This window comes from Heterodontus francisci, chromosome 2, assembly GCF_036365525.1.
Source record: "Heterodontus francisci isolate sHetFra1 chromosome 2, sHetFra1.hap1, whole genome shotgun sequence".
In the NCBI taxonomy this organism is placed as follows: domain Eukaryota; kingdom Metazoa; phylum Chordata; class Chondrichthyes; order Heterodontiformes; family Heterodontidae; genus Heterodontus; species Heterodontus francisci.
The window spans coordinates 165,997,005-166,016,451 of NC_090372.1; the positions used below are offsets into that span (position 1 = coordinate 165,997,005).

At 43.0% G+C, this 19,447-nt stretch overlaps 1 protein-coding gene across 1 annotated transcript in view; it reads left to right on the forward strand.

The window, feature by feature from the left end:
- Nucleotides 1-19,447, forward strand: part of malrd1 (MAM and LDL receptor class A domain containing 1) — a 449,626-nt gene that overhangs the window by 13,037 nt on the left and 417,142 nt on the right. Inside the window, 1 exon segment of the mRNA XM_068053300.1 lies at nt 1,921-2,058. Within this exon segment, the coding sequence (XP_067909401.1) occupies nt 1,921-2,058 (138 nt within the window).

Consider the following 19,447-nt stretch of genomic DNA (forward strand, 5'->3'; position numbering starts at 1 on the left):
TGTATATGGGGTGCATTGCAATATCAAAGGGAACAAAAACACTTTCTCAGCCTGAGACGATTCTGCAGTAAAATTAATAAAATATAAATCCTTAGAAGATTGCAGTAGTTTTTGTTGCTCAAACTATATAACAAATTTTTAATCTTCTCGTTTATTCCTCGGATGTTCCAAATCCAGAAAAATTTTGCAGTGTGTTTCTATGCGTCAATAAAGAACACTTGAAACCTCTCAGTGTGTGACAGCATAGGAATCCAAGCAAGGGGTTTATGTGTTGTCAAAAACAGCAACAGCAACACTCGAAAGAATTATGTGTGTTCTCTGAAGCATGACATTGAATTATGTCTTAAATTCACTATGGTGTATCTGGCATTATTTATAATCAAAATCTATTTTTGACGAGTGCTTTTTAAATGTAAAACTTTGTATCAATTGATGCCTACTAATTTGTTTAATATTGCAGTTTCTGTTCTGTTTTACTGTTAACATGATATCAGACCTTAGGAAATATAAGTATTTTGATGGAAAACTTCCGAGTTTAATTTTAGGTGGGATTTCACATAATAAGCGTAGTGTTACTCAGCAGGTTATCTTTTGTGGTAAATTGTAGAAAAGGTAACTCTTCAATATATACTCTGCAAAATACAATGTGCTACAAAGCAGTGATAGATCAAAGGGATGTCATAAATGCAGCAACATTTGTGGACTATGAGCCTTTTATACTTGCTAATGTGATTTATCAATGACATTGGAAGTCTGAGATGTGTCATGTCAGGAGTTTCCATTTTCCCCGTCTTTGGAGGAACCTGGTGTAGGGACCTCTTCCAGGCCTGGTGAACTTTGGCAAGATCACTGGCAGAAGTTCCAGCCAGGCACATCTCAACAGACCAGGATGTGCCCAAAAATAATTTTTAGGGCCAATGAATGTAAAGAGTTTGCAACTGACACCCATTGCAGTACAATGCATTCATGGAAGCTGCGAGTGACTCCACTTACTTTACTTGACCTTGTCAGCTGATGAAACTTCTTGTGGAATTATGCTGCCATCAACCCCCTCCACTTTCACTTCAGACATCATTTGCACAGAAAATCTTGCTGCCCAGACACTGCATGGCTCTTTAAGTTGAAGCAGGGCATTATATTCACATTCTGCCATTCTGCATTTCTTCCAGCATTATGGCCATGAGAAAAATTCTAGACAATAATTCCAATGATATCATCAACTAAATGATTTATGAGCATCAGTAGAACAGATATGTCAAAATTTAGGTTTCCTCCTGTTATGCAGCAGATGTGCAATAGAACTTTGCATTTTACATTTAAGAGGATAATAAAGATGATAGAGACATATGCTTGGAATTTCTTAGGGAGAACTCCTGATTGACTACTGTAACTTTGTGGAAGATTGATGGAAACCTCAGCCACACCAAGCAAATGGGGTTCCCACTAATCTTCCGCCAAAGTTACAGCGGCTGATCAAGAGAAAATCTGAGGACATTCCCTGCATGCAGACACTGAAGATATGGGCTGGATTTTACATGAAGGCAGCAACTTCCGCTGGGTCGAAAAAGGGTGGTGAAGCTGCATGGACGGGAACGTGGGGTGGGGGGGGTGGGTGGGTGGTGTGGGCTGCGGTGGTGGTGCAATTTCGCAGACACTGAAGATAGGTTATCAATGTCAGTACTGAAGGTAGGTTATCAATGTCACTTTAATTATCCTGTTATAGACTGGGATAATAATACTGTAAAAGATAGAGAAGAGCAAGAGTTTCTAGAGTATGTTCAGGAGAAGTTTCTACATCAGTATGTTTCCAGGCCATTTTCATTATAAACATGTACATTGAGATATAGAATGGAAAAATTAATGTGTTGTTGAGTTAACATACTTTTTCTAAATTATTAACATTTTGCATTTTTTGAATAGGCTCTTCTTGTGAAAGATGTGATTTTGAGACTGGATTCTGTAACTGGTCTAATGATCAGGAGTCACGGATTAGATGGACCAGGACAAATAGTGAGACCGGCATTGGGCCAACGAGTGACCACGTAGGAAATCAGTCTGGTATGGAATTGTAAAGATTTGCCACCGTCTTGATTTTAATGACCGCCTAAAACTGGTTTAGATAATAAAAAATTACACAGATAAATTATTAAATAGGGCTGAGAGTTTGATAAGATCATACCTCTTATTTGTGTTAAGTGTCTGTAATATTACAGAAAAAACTCTTTTTCTAAGGCTTCTGTTCTCTTTTTTAAACTATGGTATATTTAAGTTCTGCTTATGGAGACTTTATGTCGCAAATTCATTCCTGTTTATTTGACCAATATCTGAACATATGGTTTTTGCTGAAGTGTCCACTGAATTGTTTAGTTTGCAGTTTATTTTGGAAATTAGATTGTAAGAACAGTGCCCTGTTAATTGCTGAAGGGTGCTTTTGAGGTATGTGGGGGAGTTTTCCCTTAAGAAGGAGTTTGAGCTTGAAAGCTGACCACAGAAAATGGAGTTCATCTGTTGAACTGGGTGCTCGGAAGAAAGGCTTTTAGCTAATAAAAGTTCATCAGTTAGCTGAAACTATCACCCAGGATTTAGGCCATGGAGTTTCCCAGAAACTGTGACTATTAATTTTCCCAGACTAAAAATTATACACTAATTAGAGCCATAAAACATTAGGTGACTTGTATTAGGAAGATCTGTGTTTATACTACAGGCATCTTTTACTACTATGAGAAGCCATTATCTCCAACTCAAGACTCCAAGCTAACATCTAATAGAAGATAAAGATGTTGGCCTAGAAATTTGATGACATCACATCCATTTTTCAAGGCACAGAACGGGCACCTAAGCATCAAACATGACATGTGGGGTGAGCCTGCTCATTCCAAACCAGAAGGGTGCCGCCCACCTTTTTAAATTGGCCTGCTCTGTAGGTGCCTAGGACCCATACCAGAGCTATCAAAATTGTAAATTCAAGTACTTAGACAAGAATCCTCTACTTGTTGTAGGACTCTTTCTGATATTGGGCTGCCCCAGTGCCTGACTCACCAAATGAGCATCTGCACATCAACACTCCTCTGTGTGAGAAAAGAGTGTTGGATAGAATGGCCTCTACCCTCTGTGTGAAACCTTGACACAAGTTGGAATCATCCATGCTCTGCCACATTGTGCACAAGCCCATTAGCAGGTTGATCAGTGCACCTAACATTTTCTGGTGTATGCCCATCACCCGGTTCTTCAGTAGCCAGGGCCCTTGAAGGTAACATTTGATCCTCTGAAGCAGAGCCCTGATGATTCATTGCATGATGACCCTTAGTATAGTCTAGCCTCTAAATTACACATGGTGACAGTTTTAAGCTGATGCTTCCGGGGGTGAGATTCAGTGACAGTACATCATCAGGAAGGCTGGCCGTCTCTTCCTGCAATGGCGCAGCTATCTTTACATCTTCAGTAACTGAACTAAGAGGGAGGGATGAGGGTTAGCTTTTAGTGTGTAGAGAGATCAAAGAGAGATAAGTGACAGGTGAAAGCAGCTGCAGTTTGTCATACGCAGTTTTGGGTGAGACAGCAGTGGGAAGGGAAAAACAGGACAAGGTTTGAAGAAGCTCTGAGCAACATGTTCTCCAGCGTTACCAGTTGCCATGACCATAAATCTCTTCCTGCCCATGATGATCAGCCCACTTTCTTTAATGGCAGCCTTCTTTCCGGAATTGTATGCAAACTTTTCCTATAAGAAAGAAGAGAATGTGTTAATGACATCCTTGTGAGGTGATAAGAGTGTGCCTAACATGGTGAAGTATGCAGTATGTAAGATGTGAACAGTAGGGAAGCGAGGGTTGCAATAGTGGTGAGTGTATGAATCTGAGGAGAAGAGGATGGAGTGAAGTGTAGTTCAGTGATCCTGAAAGAGTGAAATAAAGCAAGGGAGGGGAGTATTGCTTGCTAAGGCTGCAGGAGATGGAGGTGTGAGGAGAGTGTAAGAAAGCAGTATTCTTACCTTGACAAGTTGTGACTTGGGACCAATATGAATAATGTTTAATGCATGGATTGCAATCTGACTTTCTCCTTGATGATTCAGCAAAAAAAAGAGTTAATTCACTCACTCAGCAGCTTGAGGGTAATCTAACTGATGGTTAGTAAAGTAAATTCATTTTGATCCAAACTGGGTTAAATGTTGACAGTTTGGGAATTGAATCAGGCATCATTCATCCCTTGACCTATGTTGGGAGGTAAAACCCCAGACAGCTCCTTGGTGTGGAGTTAAAAGATGGAATTGAGAATTGTGTACTCCCTCGGCTTGTATTTATCAGGATACTGAAACCCAGTTTTCTTGCAACACTGAGGTGTGAAATTTTATTTAGAGAATTAAAATTGAAACTAAATTGGTCACAGGTAGGAATCGAGGCATACTTCACCCAGGAGGTATTCTATTCAGAAACTGGGAAGAGCTAATGTCAGTGAAGGGGATAAAACAGAAGTTCATTCAGTACTTGAAATCAGATTTATAAGAAGGAATTGACTGAATGAGAAAAATGTACAGCACAGAATACAGAGCAGTTGCACATGCACATTCAGGCACCAAACGAAAGATCAAAGTCTGTGGTTGTGATTGATGGTATGCTTTGTTTGCAGAGCTTGTTGATAACAGGTTTCTTCGCTCTTGAAACTTTCAGTTATGGGATTCTACCTCCTGAACTTACGTAATAATTCAAACAAGGCATAGGCATGTTGGAAGCAATTACTCAAATTGTTGGGAAAGCTAAAGAACTTCTTGTGGCAAAATGGCCCAATACTGCAGTTATGCTTCTGTGAAGCAGCTTGGGATGTTTTCCTATGTTAAAGGTGCTAGCTAGATGCAAGGTGCTATTCATTTGCAAATATTTAATAGCATTCTTCCAATGAAATCCCTCAAATTATTTACACAGAATTCCAGGAAGAAACAACTGTTGGAAGGTATAGATGAACATAGCAGCAAATCATGAACAGGACAGATTCCAGTGGTTGAACAGAATCTATTTTTGATTTTGCACCTTGAATAGAGATAAATGGAATTGATATAATTGTCATTACAGAGACATGGTTGTAAGGTGACCAAGGTTGGGAAATAAATATTCCAGGGTGCACAACATTTTCAAAAGACAGGCAGATTGAAAAAGGAGGAGTAACCTTGATAATAAAGGATGACATAAGATTTATAATCATCTTGAAAAGGATAAGTTCATTAGCGATAGTCAGCACGGTTTTGTGACGGGTAGGTCGTGCCTCACAAACCTTATTGAGTTTTTCGAGAAGGTGACCAAACAGGTGGATGAGGGTAAAGCCGTGGATGTGGTCTATATGGATTTCAGTAAGGCGTTTGATAAGGTTCCCCATGGTAGGCTATTGCAGAAAATACGGAAGTATGGGGTTGAAGGTGATTTAGAACTTTGGATCAGAAATTGGCTAGCTGAAAGAATACAGAGGGTGGTGGTTGATGGCAAATGTTCATCCTGGAGTTTAGTTACTAGTGGTGTACCGCAAGGATCTGTTTTGGGGCTACTGCTGTTTGTCATTTTTATAAATGACCTGGAAGAGGGTGTAGAAGGGTGGGTTAGTAAATTTGCAGATGACACTAAGGTCGGTGGAGTTGTGGATAGTGCCGAAGGATGTTGTAGGGTACAGAGGGACATAGATAGGCTGCAGAGCTGGGCTGAGAGATGGCAAATGGAGTTTAATGCGGAAAAGTGCGAGGTGATTCACTTTGGAAGGAGTAACAGGAATGCAGAGTACTGGGCTAATGGGAAGATTCTTGGTAGTGTAGATGAACAGAGAGATCTTGGTGTCCAGGTGCATAAATCCCTGAAAGTTGCTACCCAGGTTAATAGGGCTGTTAAGAAAGCATATGGTGTGTTAGCTTTTATTAGTAGGGGGATCGAGTTTCGGAGCCACGAGGTCATGCTGCAGCTGTACAAAACTCTGGTGAGACCGCACCTGGAGTATTGCGTGCAGTTCTGGTCACCGCATTATAGGAAGGATGTGGAAGTTATGGAAAGGGTGCAGAGGAGATTTACTAGGATGTTGCCTGATATGGAGGGAAGGTCTTACGAGGAAAGGCTGAGGGACTTGAGGTTGTTTTCGTTGGAGAGAAGGAGGAGGACAGGTGACTTAATAGAGACATATAAGATAATCAGAGGGTTGGATAGGGTGGATAGTGAGAGTCCTTTTCCTCGGATGGTGATGGCAAACACGAGGGGACATAGCTTTAAGTTGAGGGGTGATAGATATAGGACAGATGTGAGAGGTAGTTTCTTTACTCAGAGAGTAGTAAGGGCGTGGAACGCCCTGCCTGCAGCAGTAGTAGACTCGCCAACTTTAATGGCATTTAAGTGGTCATTGGATAGACATATGGATGAAAATGGAATAGTGTAGGTCAGATGGTTTCACAGGTTGGCGCAACATCAAGGGCCGAAGGGCCTGTACTGCGCTGTAATGTTCTAATTCTAATTCTAATCAGTAGTATCAAAGGATCTTGGCTCAGAAGATCAGGAAATAGAATGAGTATGGGTGGAGATTAGGAATAAAAAGGGTCAGAAAATGTGGTGGGATTAGTTTATAGGTCTACTAACAAGAGTTATACCATTGGACAAGGAATAATTGGAGCTTGTAACAAAGGCAATGTAATAATTGTGAGGTCTTTAATCTTTACATAGACCGGACAAATCAAGTTGTCAAAAGTAGTTTGGAAGATAAGTTTGTAGAATGACAGCTTTCTAAAACAATCTGTTGTGGAACCAATTAGGGGCAAAGCTATTTTAGATCTAGTATTGTGTAATGCGGCAGGGTTAATTAATAATCGCAAAGTAGAAGATCCTCTGGGGAAAAAGTGATTATAATACAAATGAATTCCATATTAACTTTGACAGCCACAAATTTGAGTCCAAAGCGAGAATCTTAAACTTAAACAAAGCCAATTCCATAGGTATGAGGGTACAGTTGGATAAGGTTGATTGGGTAAATAGACTGAAAGGTATGGCAGTAAATAAACAATGGGAAACCCATAAAGAAATTAATCAAAATGTTCAATAAAAATACATTCCATTAAAAAACAAAACCTCAGTGAGAAAGATCCATCTGTGGCTTACTAGGGAAGTTAAGGATTTCATTAGATTAAAAGAAGAGGCTTATAGTATTGTGGAGAATAGTAGCAAGCCTGAGAATTAGGAGAGTTTTAGAAACCAGTAAAGGGTGACCAAAAAGGTGTTAAAAGGGTAAAAATAGAATATGAGAATAAACCAGCCAGGAACATAAAAACAGATTATAGGAGCTGTTACAAGTATATAAAAAGAGAGTGGCTAAAGTAAATGTTGGTCCCTCAGAGGCAGAGACAGAAGAAATTACCATGGGATATGAGCAAATGGCAGACACTGGACAAATCTTTTGTGTTTGTCTTCACAGTAAAAGGCATAAGTTACACATCAGAAATGGAGGGTAACCAAGGGGCCATGAAGAGTGAGAAAGTAATTAATGTCAGCAGAGAAAAATTATTAGAAAAACTTAAGGGACTAAAAGCTGGCAAATCCCCAGTATCTGATGGCCTAAATCCTTGGGTTCTAAAATAGATAGCTGCAGAGATAGTGAATGCACAGGTTATGATTTTCTAAAATTCCCTAGCTGATTGGAAGTTAGCAAATATTGCATCGCTATTCAAGAAAGGAAGGAGAGAGAAAACAGGGAACTGCAGGTCAGTTAGCATGCCATCAGTTATTGGTAAAATGCTGGAATCTGTTACTAAGCAAGTCTTAACGCTGCATTTAGAAAATCACAGTATGATCAGAGTCAACAGGGCTTTACGAAAGTGAAATTGTGTTTGACAAAGTTATTAGCATTTGTTCTGGATGTAGCTTGGAGTGTAAAGAGGAGCCAGTAGATGTCATATACTTGGATTTCCAAAAGGCATTCTATAAGGTGCCACCAAGAGGTTAATATGCAAGATAAAGGCTCATTGAGTTGGGGGTAATATATTAGCGTGGATGAAACATAGAAACACAGAAAATAGGAGCAGGAGTAGGCCATTCGGCCCTTCGAGCCTGCTGCGCCATTCATTATGATTATGGCTGATCATCCAACTCAGTAACCTGTTCCCGCTTTCGCCCCATACCCTTTGATCTCTTTAGACACAAGAGCTATATCTAACTCCTTCTTGAAAACATACAATGTTTTGGCCTCAACTGCTTTCTGTGGTAGCGAATTCCACAGGTTCACCACTCTCTGGGTGAAGAAATTTCTCCTCATCTCAGTCCTGAAAAATTTACCCCGTATCCTTAGACTATGACCCCTGGTTCTGGACTCCCCCACCATCGGGGACATCCTTCCTGCATCTACCCTGTCAAGTCCTGTTAGAATTTTATAGGTTTCTATGAGATCCCCCCTGACTCTTCTGAACTCCAGCGAATATAATCCTAACCGAATCAATCTCTCCACGTACGTCAGTCCCGCTATTCCAGGAATCAGTCTGGTAAACCTTCGCTGCACTCCCTCTATAGCAAGAGCATCCTTCCTCAGATAAGGAGACTAAAACTGCACACAATATTCCAGGTGTGGTCTCACCAAGGCCCTGTTTAATTGCAGCAAGACATCCCTGCTGCTGTACTCGAATCCTCTCAACACACCATTTGCAATGGATTGATGGATTGATTAATGTACAGAAAGCAGAGAGTAGGGATAAACGAAGCATTTTCAAGTTGGCAGGCTGTAACTAGTGAAGTGCTGCAAGGATCAGTGCTGGAGCCTCAGTTATCTACAATCTATATTAATGACTTAGATGAAGTGACTGAGAGTAATGTAGGCAAGATTGCTGATAATGCAAAGCTAGGTGAGAATGTAAACTGTGAGGAGGTCACAAAGAGGCTGCAAAGAGCTATAGAGAGGTTAAGTGAGTGAACAACAAGGTGGCAGACAGAGTATAATGTGGGGAAGTCTGAGGTTATTCACATTAATCATAAGAATAGAAAAGCAGAGTTAATATAAACAGAAATTGTTGTAAATACTCAGCAGGTCTGGCAGCATTGGTGGGAAGAGAAACAGAGTTAATGTTTCAGGTCTGCGACTTTCAGTTCTGATGAAAGTTTAGACCTGAAGCATTGGCCGAGATTTTATGCTGGGGTCGGGGATGTTGACTTCCAGAAAAAGTGACGCCAAGAACTCTGTTTTGCCTCTTTTCTGGAAGACTCGCCGAATCTAATGTCAATCAGGCACTTAAGTGGAGACTGGCAGGCCTTCCATGGGATCAAGGACCCTGATGCTGTAAGTCCCACCGTCAAAGAGCTGCCATCCAATCAGAGGCTGGCAGCTCTTCCACTGAGCAGCGCCATTGTTGTGGTGGTGGCTGCTGTCGGAGGAGCACCTACCCGAGGTCAGGACTAATGCTGGACCCAGGCCACAGGTAGGTCAGGGCAGGAGGGGTCTTGCGGGGTGAGGGTCTGGGGGGGAGGGGTGTGTAGGGGGAGTCATTAGCAAGAGAAGGGATGTGGTTCTCAGCGGCTTCCCCCACTTCCAGTTGCCAGGTCCCTCGTTCAAGCACTAAGTGCTTTTTAATGAGGGACAAACGCCCCACTGTCCCCCAGCCCGCCCCCCAGTTCAGACCCAGGATGAGCTGGTGAGGCCCTTAAATGTGCATTAATTGTCCAGTTAAAGGCTTCAATTGGCAGCAGGGCAGAAGACCATTCACAGGCCTCCCTGCCCGGGACTTAACTTTGGCAGAGAGGGGAAGGTGGCAGACCTCTCCCCACCCCCTGGCCACTACCCCACCCAATTTTATGCTCTCCCTTCCTTCAAACCCGCCATAGGGAGAGCATAAAATCAGGTGGCGAGCAACAAAAAAGGCACAGCTCACCTATGACTTGTGCGCCGCTGCACCACTGTGATATTTCACGCAGCAGCACATTTACATAGTGGGGGCAGAACGACCACTCCTGATGACGTAGAGGGGACAGCCACTCCATCTGGGGCCACGATGTCCGACGCCACCGAGCAGGCGCCGGCGCAATTTTTAAAGGGCTTCTAGCCCTTCAGTGTCATTTAAATTTTTAAAGGTCCTGGTCTCCGGGAAATAAAAATAACATTTTATTACAACTTTGAATCCCATCTCCCACCCACCCAATGAGTGATCTAGATATAAATTGTCCTCTCCCCCCCCAGAAAAAGTTTTTATTCATATCCTGTATTCCCCCCCCACCCGACCTTTATTCCCTTTGACCCTCAACCCCTTCCCACCATCCCCGCAACCATTCCCGTTCGTTTTTGCCGTTCTCCCCACCACGCGCAGAAAAATTCACTCCTCCCCCCTCCCCATCAGTGTCTGTCCTCAACTCTCCAAATGGATCCGAAGGCACAGGAGTTCCAGCCACTGGCCAGAATAACGGTGTGGGACGGCTGTCAGGACAATGTAAGTGCTTTTGCATGTATTTAAATTTATTTAAATATTTAAATGAAGGCTCTGGCTCCGAGCGGTGGATGGGGGGCCATCCCAAGGACTCACCGCCACCGGCAAAATGCAGCAGGGTCTTCCCAGCATCGAGACCAGTGGCAAGCTTCTCCCGGAAGTATTTTCTGGGCCCCCCCACCCCCAGCCACGACCCCCGACATCGGCGGGGGGGGGCTTATAAAATTCAGCCCCCTGTTTCTGTCTCTCCAGATGCTGCCAGACCTGCTGAGTATTTCTAGCATTTTCTGTTTTTATTTCAGATTTCCAGCATCTTCAGTATTTTGCTTTTGAAACTTTTAAATACTGATGTTCAGAGAGACTCGGGTGTACTCATACAAGGAACACAGAAAGTTAGCATGCCAGTATAGCAAGCAGTTAGGAAGGCTAATGACATGTTGGCCTTTATTGCAAGGGGTTGTAGTACAAGAATAAAGAAGTCTTGTTACAATTGTATAGGGCTTTAGTGAGACCACACCTGGAGTACTGTGTGCAGTTTTGGCCTCCATATCTAAGGAAAGTTATAGTTGCCTTGGAGGTGGTACAGCGAAGGTTCACTATATTAGTTCCTGCAATGAGAAGTTTGTCCCATAATGAAAGGCTGAATAAACTGGGCATGTACTTGTATTGGTCCTATGTTTAGAAGAATGAGAGGTGATCAAATTGAAACATAAAAGATTATGAAGGGGCTTGACAGAGATGAGATGTTGTTTCTCCTGGCTGGGGAATCTAGATCATGGTGGCAACAGCCACAGGATAAGGGACCGATCATTTAGGACTGAGATGAGGAGAAATTACTTCACTCAGAGGGTTGTGAATCTTTGGAAGTCTCTACCTCAGTGGGTTGTGGATACTCTATTGCTGAGTATATTTAAGGCTGAGATAGACAGATTTTTAGTCTCTCAGGGAATCAAGAAGACCAGGCGAGAAAGTGGAGTTCAGGTAGAACATCAGCCATGATCGTATCAAATGGAGGAGCAGGCTTGCGGGGCGGTGTGGTCTACTCCTGCTCCTATTTCTTATGTTCTTATGAATGGCACGCCCCTTTAAAAATGATATAGCGTGTAATCAGAACAAGGGACATTATCGTGACTTTTCTTCCTCCTCTGTTTGTACAATGGTCAGTCTTGAAGTCTCAACCGATGTTTTGCATTTGTTTGTTTCATGGAACTAGAATACTTAGCAATGTGTAGCTGATTGAATCATAGAATCATGGAAGGTTTACAGCACAGAAAGAGGCCACTTGGCCCATCGTGCCTGCACCAGCTGAAAACAAAAGAGCCACCCAGCCTAATCCCACTTTCCAGCATTTGATCCGTAGCCCTGCAGCTTACGACACTTCAGGTGCACATCTGGGCACCTCTTAAATGACTTGAGGGTCTTTTCGTCTACTACCCTTTCAAGTGGTGAGTTCCAGACCCCCACCACCCTCTGGATGAAAAAACTTTTCCTCATCTCCCCTCTAATCTTTCTACCAATCACTTTAAATCTATGCCCCCTAGTCACTGACCCCTCTGCTAAGGTAAATAGGCCCTTCACCTCCACTATATCCAGACCCCTCACAATTTTGTACATATCAATTAAATCTCCCCTCAGCATTCTCTTTTCCAAGGAGAACAATCCCAGCCTATCCAATGTTTCCTCATAGCTAGAATTTTCCAGTCCTGGCAACATCCTGGTAAATCTCTTCTGTACCCTAGTGCAGTGCAATTAGTGCAATTACATCCTTTCTGTACTCGGGTTGTGGCCTAACTAGTGGTTTATATAACCTCCCTACTCTTATATTCTATACCTTGGCTAATAAAGGAAAGGATTCCATATGCCTTCTTAACCTCCTTATCGACCTGTCCTGCTACCTTCAGGGATCTGTGGACATATACTCCAAGGTCCCTCACTTCCTCTACACCTCTTAGTATCCTCCCATTTATCGTGCATTCCTTTGCCTTGTTTGACCTCCCCAAATGCATTACCTCACACTTCTCTGGGATAAATTTCATTTGACACTTTTCTGCCCACTTGACCATTCCACTGATATCTTTCTACAGCCTACAGCTATCCTCCTCGCTATCTACCACACAGCCAATTTTTGTGTCGTCTGCAAACATCTTGATCATTCCTCCTACATTTACGTTCAAATCATTAATATATACCACAAAAAGCAGGTGTCCTAGTACTGAGTCCTGCGGAACCCCACAGGAAACAGCCTTCCAGTTGCAAAAACACCCGCCAACAATTACCTTTTGTTTCCTGCCACTGAGCCAATTTTGTGTCCTGCTTGCTACATTCTCCTGAATCCCTTGGGCTTTTATTTTTTAACCACTCTGCCTTGTGGGACCTTGTCAAAAGCCTTGCTAAAATCCACATAGACCACATCAACTTTACTACCCTCATCAATCCTCCTTGTTAGTTCCTCAAAAAATTCAATCAAGTTAGTCAAACAAATCCATGCTGACTATACTTGATTAATCCTGTTTATCCTGTCTCTCAGAATTGATTCCAATAATTTGCCCACTAAGGACTGACTGACCCTTAATTATTTGTTCTATCCCTCGCTCCCTTTTAAACAAAGGTACAATGTTTGCAGACCTCCAATCCTCCAGCACTACACCTGTATCCAGTGAGGATTGGAAAATGATGGTCAGAGCGTATGCCATTTCCTCCCTGGCTTCTTTTAACAGCTTGGGGTACATTTCATTCTGCCCTGGTGATTTATCCACTTTCAAGGATTCAAATCCCCTTAATACTTCCTTTCTCCCTATGCTTATAACATCCAATACTTCACACTCCTCCTCCTTAACTACAATATCTGCATTGTCCCCCTCTTTAGTGAAGACAAATGCAAAATATTCATTAAGAACCATGCCCACATCTTCTGCCCCTTTGCATAGGTTACCTTTTTGGTCTTTTATGGCCCTACTCTTTCCTTAGATAGCCTCTTACTCTCAATGTATTGATAAAACATCTATGGTTTCACCTTGATTTTACTTGCCAATATTCTTTCATGCCCTCACTTTTCTAATTTCCTTTTTGATTTTGCCCCTCCACTCTCTATACTCCTCTTGGCTTTCTGTAGTATTGATTTCGCAGTGTTGGACATAAGCTTTCCTTTTCTGCCTTATCTTACCCTGTAAGCTCCTTGTCATCCAGAGGGCTCTATATTTGGCTGTGTCACCCTTTTTATTTCTGGGAACATGTTTACTCTGAACCCATTGAATTCCTGACATTTTTTTACCTTCAAGTAGCTGTTTCCAGTCCAGTCCTTTTGCTAAATCACTTCTCAGTTTATTAAAATTGGCCTAACCCCAAGTTAGAACTTTAACTCCTGTTCTATCTCCATCCTTTTCCATAAGTGTTAAAACTTACTGAATTATGATCACTACTACCAAAATGCTCTCCCAGTGCCACTCCTTCCACCTGCTCAGCTTCATTACCTAAAACCAAGTCCAGAACCGCGCCCTCTGTTGTTGGACTTGCTACATACTGCCCAAAAAAATTCTCCTGAATGCACCTTAAGAATTCTGTTCTCTCCATTCCTTTTCACAGTAAAACCATCTCAGTTAATATTGGGGTAGTTAAAATCCCCTACTATTACTGCCCTATTATTTTTGCACTTCTCAGAGATTTGCCTACTTCTTGTTCTTCTATCCCTCTCTGACTGTTTGGGGGTCTATTGTACAATCCCAGTAGTATGACTGCTCCTTTTTTGTTCCAAAATTCAATCCATATGGCCTCAATTGATGATTCTTTTAACATAACATTCCTTCTTAAAACCGTAATTGCTTCTCTAACCAAAATTGCCATCCCCTTTTATCTCCCTCTCTATCACATCTGATAACCAGAAACATTGAGCTGCCATTCCTGTCCCTCTTTAAGCCATGTTTCTGTAATAGCTATGATATCATACTGCCATGCTTCTATCTGTGCCCTCAACTCATCTGCTTTATTTTCTCTGCTCCTTGCATTGAAGTAAAAAACCTTGAGCACTGTCATACACTTTTTAAATTTTCTATCCTTTGTTTCTTCTGTCTTCCAGACTCACTTAATAATTTTTTGACTTCCATTTCCATTTCTGATTTTGCCCCATCTGAGTCTAGCCTCAGGTTCCTATCCCCCTGCCAAACTAGTTTAAACCCTACCCAATAGCACTAGCAAACCTCCTAGCAAGGATATTGGTCCCAGCCCTATTCAGATGCAAACCGTCCAACTTGTAAGATCCCACCTCCCCCAGAACTGGTCCCAATGCCCCAGGAATCTAAAGCCCTCCATCCTGCATCATCTGTCCAGACATACATTCATCAGCTCTAACCTCCTATGGTCACAAGCATGTAGCAGTGGGAATAATCCAGAGGTTACTACCTCTGAGGTCCAACTTTTTTATAGCTCCCTAAAATATGCTTTGAGGACCTCATCTCTCTACCTATGTCATTGGTACCAATGTAAACCATGGCCACCATCCCTGTTCACCATCATCCCACCCTCCCACACCCCCCCCCCCCTCCCCAACCCCGCCACCCCCAAGAATGTCCTGCTGCTGCTCTGTGAAATTCTTGACCCTGGAACTAGGGAGGCAACATACCATCCTGGAATCACGTCTACGTCTGCAGAAACGCTTGTCTGTCCCCCTATCGAATCCCCTACCACTATTTCTCTTTCACTCTTCTTCCTTCTCGATCAAGCAGCTAAGCCACCCATGGTGCCCTAAACTTGGCTCTTACAACACACTTCTGAGGAACCATTGGCCTCACCAGTATCCAAAATGGAAAATGGTTTGTGAGCGAGATAGACTCAGAGGACTCCTGCACTATTTGCTTGGTCCTCCTAGACTTTCTGATGCTCCCATTCCCTCTCTGCCTGCACGCTCTTAACCTGCAATGTGATTGCCTCCCTAAATGTGCTTTCCACGTAGTTCTCAGCCTCGCAGGTGCACCACAGTGACTCCAGCCGCTGCTCGAGTTCCGAAATCTGGAGCTCAAGTTTCTGCAACTGGTGACACTTCCTGCAGACATGTTCGTCAAGGCCACTTGAAGCGTCCACGACTTCCCACATACCACAGGAGGGTTAGTCCACTCGGCTGAGCTGCCATGCAATACCTGAACCTTACTTTGAAACTAGTTGCTAGTAGAATTTAGAATTACAAACCCTCACTCACCAATCAGCTCATTCTCCTGTTCTCCTGTAAGTAATTAAGGGTCATTTAAAACTTTTACATTTTTCTATTATGCAGCTATTTACAAAGAGTACCTTACAGTGGATACTCACTAACCAATTGGCTTACGAGTTAAGTTGCACTCTGCTAGCTTGGAGACAAAGGAAGAAAACTCACCAACTACTGAATGCTGAAAAAATTTATCTTGGCCGGTAGTGCAAAAGGGGTGATACTACATCTGCAACCCATTTCACATTCAGCACTATTTACTTTCCATTGAAGTGAGTGAAATAGAAAATTGTGTGGACAATAAGTCAGCCTGCTGATGCACTATCTCCTCTTTTGTGCTTCCACCCAAGAGGAATTTCACCCCAACAATTTTCAGCGCTGATTTATTGTGTCTGCCAGCTGTCCATCACAATTGTAGGTCTAGTGAGGGGAATCAATCCACAATTTTCAGTGGATTAGTGAGGGCATTTCCAGTTTACTCTTACTTTACTGTGGGGATGCACCTTTGCATTACTTTTGTTTATGCACACTGCCGATGCAGATTGAAGATGACACTGTCTTTGTGGTAGTGAACCCAGATTCCCCTGTCACAGTTATTGATTGCCTCGAGCAGTACCGCTGATCAGGGTTGGGGCACCCATGTTTGACATCGTTGGTGACTACAACTGATGACAACCTGCGATTTTGGTCAATTACTTGAGCCAAGCAGAAATTTTGAAATGCTGGGCCTGCCATTTTAATCATATTTTGAACTGTCTCTTGTTGGGTTCTACTGGCGTGTAGGAACATAGGAACAAGAATAGACCTTTCACCCCTTGAGCCTATTTTGCCATTCAATGAGATCATGGCTGACCTGTGATCCAAATCCATATACCTGTGTTTGCCCCATATCCCTTAATACATAGAAAAAATTACAGCACAGAAGGAGGCCATGTCCATGCCGGAAATACCTTTGGTTAACAAAAATCTACCAATCGCACTTGTAAAGTTAACAATTGATCTAGCATCAAATTCAGTTTACGGAAGAGAGTTACAAACTTCCACCACCCTTTGCGTGTTTCATAAATTCACTCCTGAAAGGTCTGGCTCTAACTTTTAATCTATGTCCATGAGTCCTGGACTCCCCAACCAACAGAAATAGTTTCTCTTCATCTGCCCTATCTGTTCTCCTTAATATCTTGAAAACTTTGATCAAATCACCCCTTAACCTTCTAAATTTCAGGGAATATTACCATAGTTTAAATGATTTGGGTGCTCTGGCAGGCTTGTTACGTTACGAGCATACGATTAGGAGCAGGAGGCCACTCGGCCCCTTGAGCCTGCTCTGCCATTCAATAAGATCATGGCTGATCTGATTGTAACCTCAACTCCACATTCCGCCTACCCCCAGTAACCTTTTCACCCCTCTTTATTTATTTATTTTTATTTAGAGATACAGCACTGAAACAGGCCCTTCAGCCCACTGAGTCTGTGCTGACCATCAACCACCCATTTATACTAATACTACATTAATCCCATATTCCTACCATATCCCCACACCACCTACCTAAACCAGGGGCAATTTACAATGGCCAATTTACCTATCAACCTGCAAGTCTTTGGCTGTGGGAGGAAACCGGAGCACCCTGCGAAAACCACACAGGCAGTACCCAGAATCGAACTCAGGGCGCTGGAGCTGTGAGGCTGTGGTGCTAACCACTGTGCCACTGTGCCGCCACCCTCTCGCTTATCAAGAATCTATCTACCTCTGCCTTAAAAATATTCAAAGACTCTGCTTCCACCGCCTTTTGAGGAAGCAAGTTTCAAAGACTCACGACCCACAGAGAGAAAATAATTTTCCTCATCTCTGTCTTAAATGGGTGACACCTTATTTCTAATTAGTAACCCCTAGTTCAAGATTATCCTAAACAGAAAACATCCTTTCCACATCCACCCTGTCAAGACCCCTCAGAATCTTATATGTTTCAATCAAGTCGCTTCTTACTCTCCTAAACTCCAGCAGATGCAAGCCTAGACTGTCCACCCTTTCCTCATAAGACAACCCACCCATTCCAGGAACTAGTCTAGTAAAACTTCTCTGAACTGCTTCCAATGCATTTACATCCTTCCTTAAATAAGGTGACCAATACTGTACACAGTACTCCAGATGTGGTCTTACCAATCCCCTGTATACTTTTGTATTCAATTCCCCTCGCAATAAACAATAACATTCTATTAGCTTTCCTAATTACTAGCTGTACCTGCATGCTAACTTTTGCAATTCATGCACTAGATACCCAGATCCCTCTGCATCTCAGGGTTCTGCAATCTTTCACGATTTAGATCATCAGTTTCTTTTTTATTCTTCCTGGTAAAAGAGGTGGGGGAGTGGCATTGCTAATCAGGGATAGTATCACAGCTGCAGAAAGGGAGGTCGTCGAGGAGGGTTTGTCTACTGAGTCATGATGGGTGGAAGACAGAAACAGGAAAGGAGCAGTCACTTTGTTGGGAGTTTTCTATAGATCCCCCAATAGCAACAGAGACAGGGAGGAACAGATTGGGAGGCAGATTTTGGAAAGGAAGTAACAGGGTTGTTGTCATGGGTGACTTCAACTTCCCTAATATTGATTGGAACCTCCTTAGTGCAAATAGTTTGGATGGAGCAGTTTTTGTCAGGTGTGTCCAGGAAGGTTTCCTGACTCAATATGTAGATAGGTCGACTAGAGGGGAGACTATGTTGGACTTGGTGCTTGGCAACGAACCAGGCCAGGTGGCAGATCTATCGGTGGGAGAGCATTTCGGTGATAGTGATCACAACTCCCTGACCTTTACTATCGTCATGGAGAGGGACAGGAGCAGACGGGATGGGAAAATATTTAATTGGGGGAGGGGGAATTACAATGCTATTAGGCAGGAGCTGGGGAGCATAAATTGGGAACAGATGTTCTCAGGGAAATGCACGACAGAAATGTGGAGGTTGTTTAGGGAGCACTTGCTGCGACTGCTGGATACGTTTGTCCTGATGAGACAGGGAAGGGATGGTAGAGTGAAGGAACCTTGGATGACAAGAGATGTGGAACAGCTAGTCAAGAGGAAGAAGGAAGCTTACTTAAGGTTGAGGAAGCAAGGATCAGACAGGGCTCCAGAGGGTTACAAGGTAGCCAGGAAGGAACTGAAGAATGGACTTAGGAGAGCTAGAAGGGGACATGAAAAAGTCTTGGCGGGTAGGATTAAGGAAAATCCCAAGGCGTTCTACACTTATGTGAGGAACAAGAGGATGGCCAGAGTGAGGGTAGGGCCGATCAGGGATAGTGGAGGGAACTTGTGCCTGGAGTCAGAGGAGGTAGGGGAGGTTCTAAATGAATACTTTGCTTCAGTATTCACTAGTGAGAGGGACCTGGCCATTTGTGAGGACAGCGTGGAACAGGCTGATATGCTCGAACAGGTTGAGGTTAAGAGGGAGGATGTGCTGGAAATTTTGAATGATATGAGCACAGATAAGTCCCCGGGGCCAGACGGGATATACCCAAGGATATTACGGGAAGCGAGGGAAGAGATTGCTGCGCCTTTGGCGATGATCTTTGCGTCCTCACTGTCCACTGGAGTAGTACCGGATGATTGGAGGGTGGCAAATGTTGTTCCCTTGTTCAAGAAAGGGAATAGGGATAACCCTGGGAATTAGAGACCAGTCAGTCTTACGTCGGTAGTGGGCAAATTATTGGAGAGGATTCTGAGAGACAGGATTTATGATTATTTGGAAAAGCATGGTTTGATTAGAGACAGTCAGCATGGCTTTGTGAGGGGCAGGTCATGCCTCACAAGCCTTATTGAATTCTTTGAAGATGTGACAAAACACATTGATG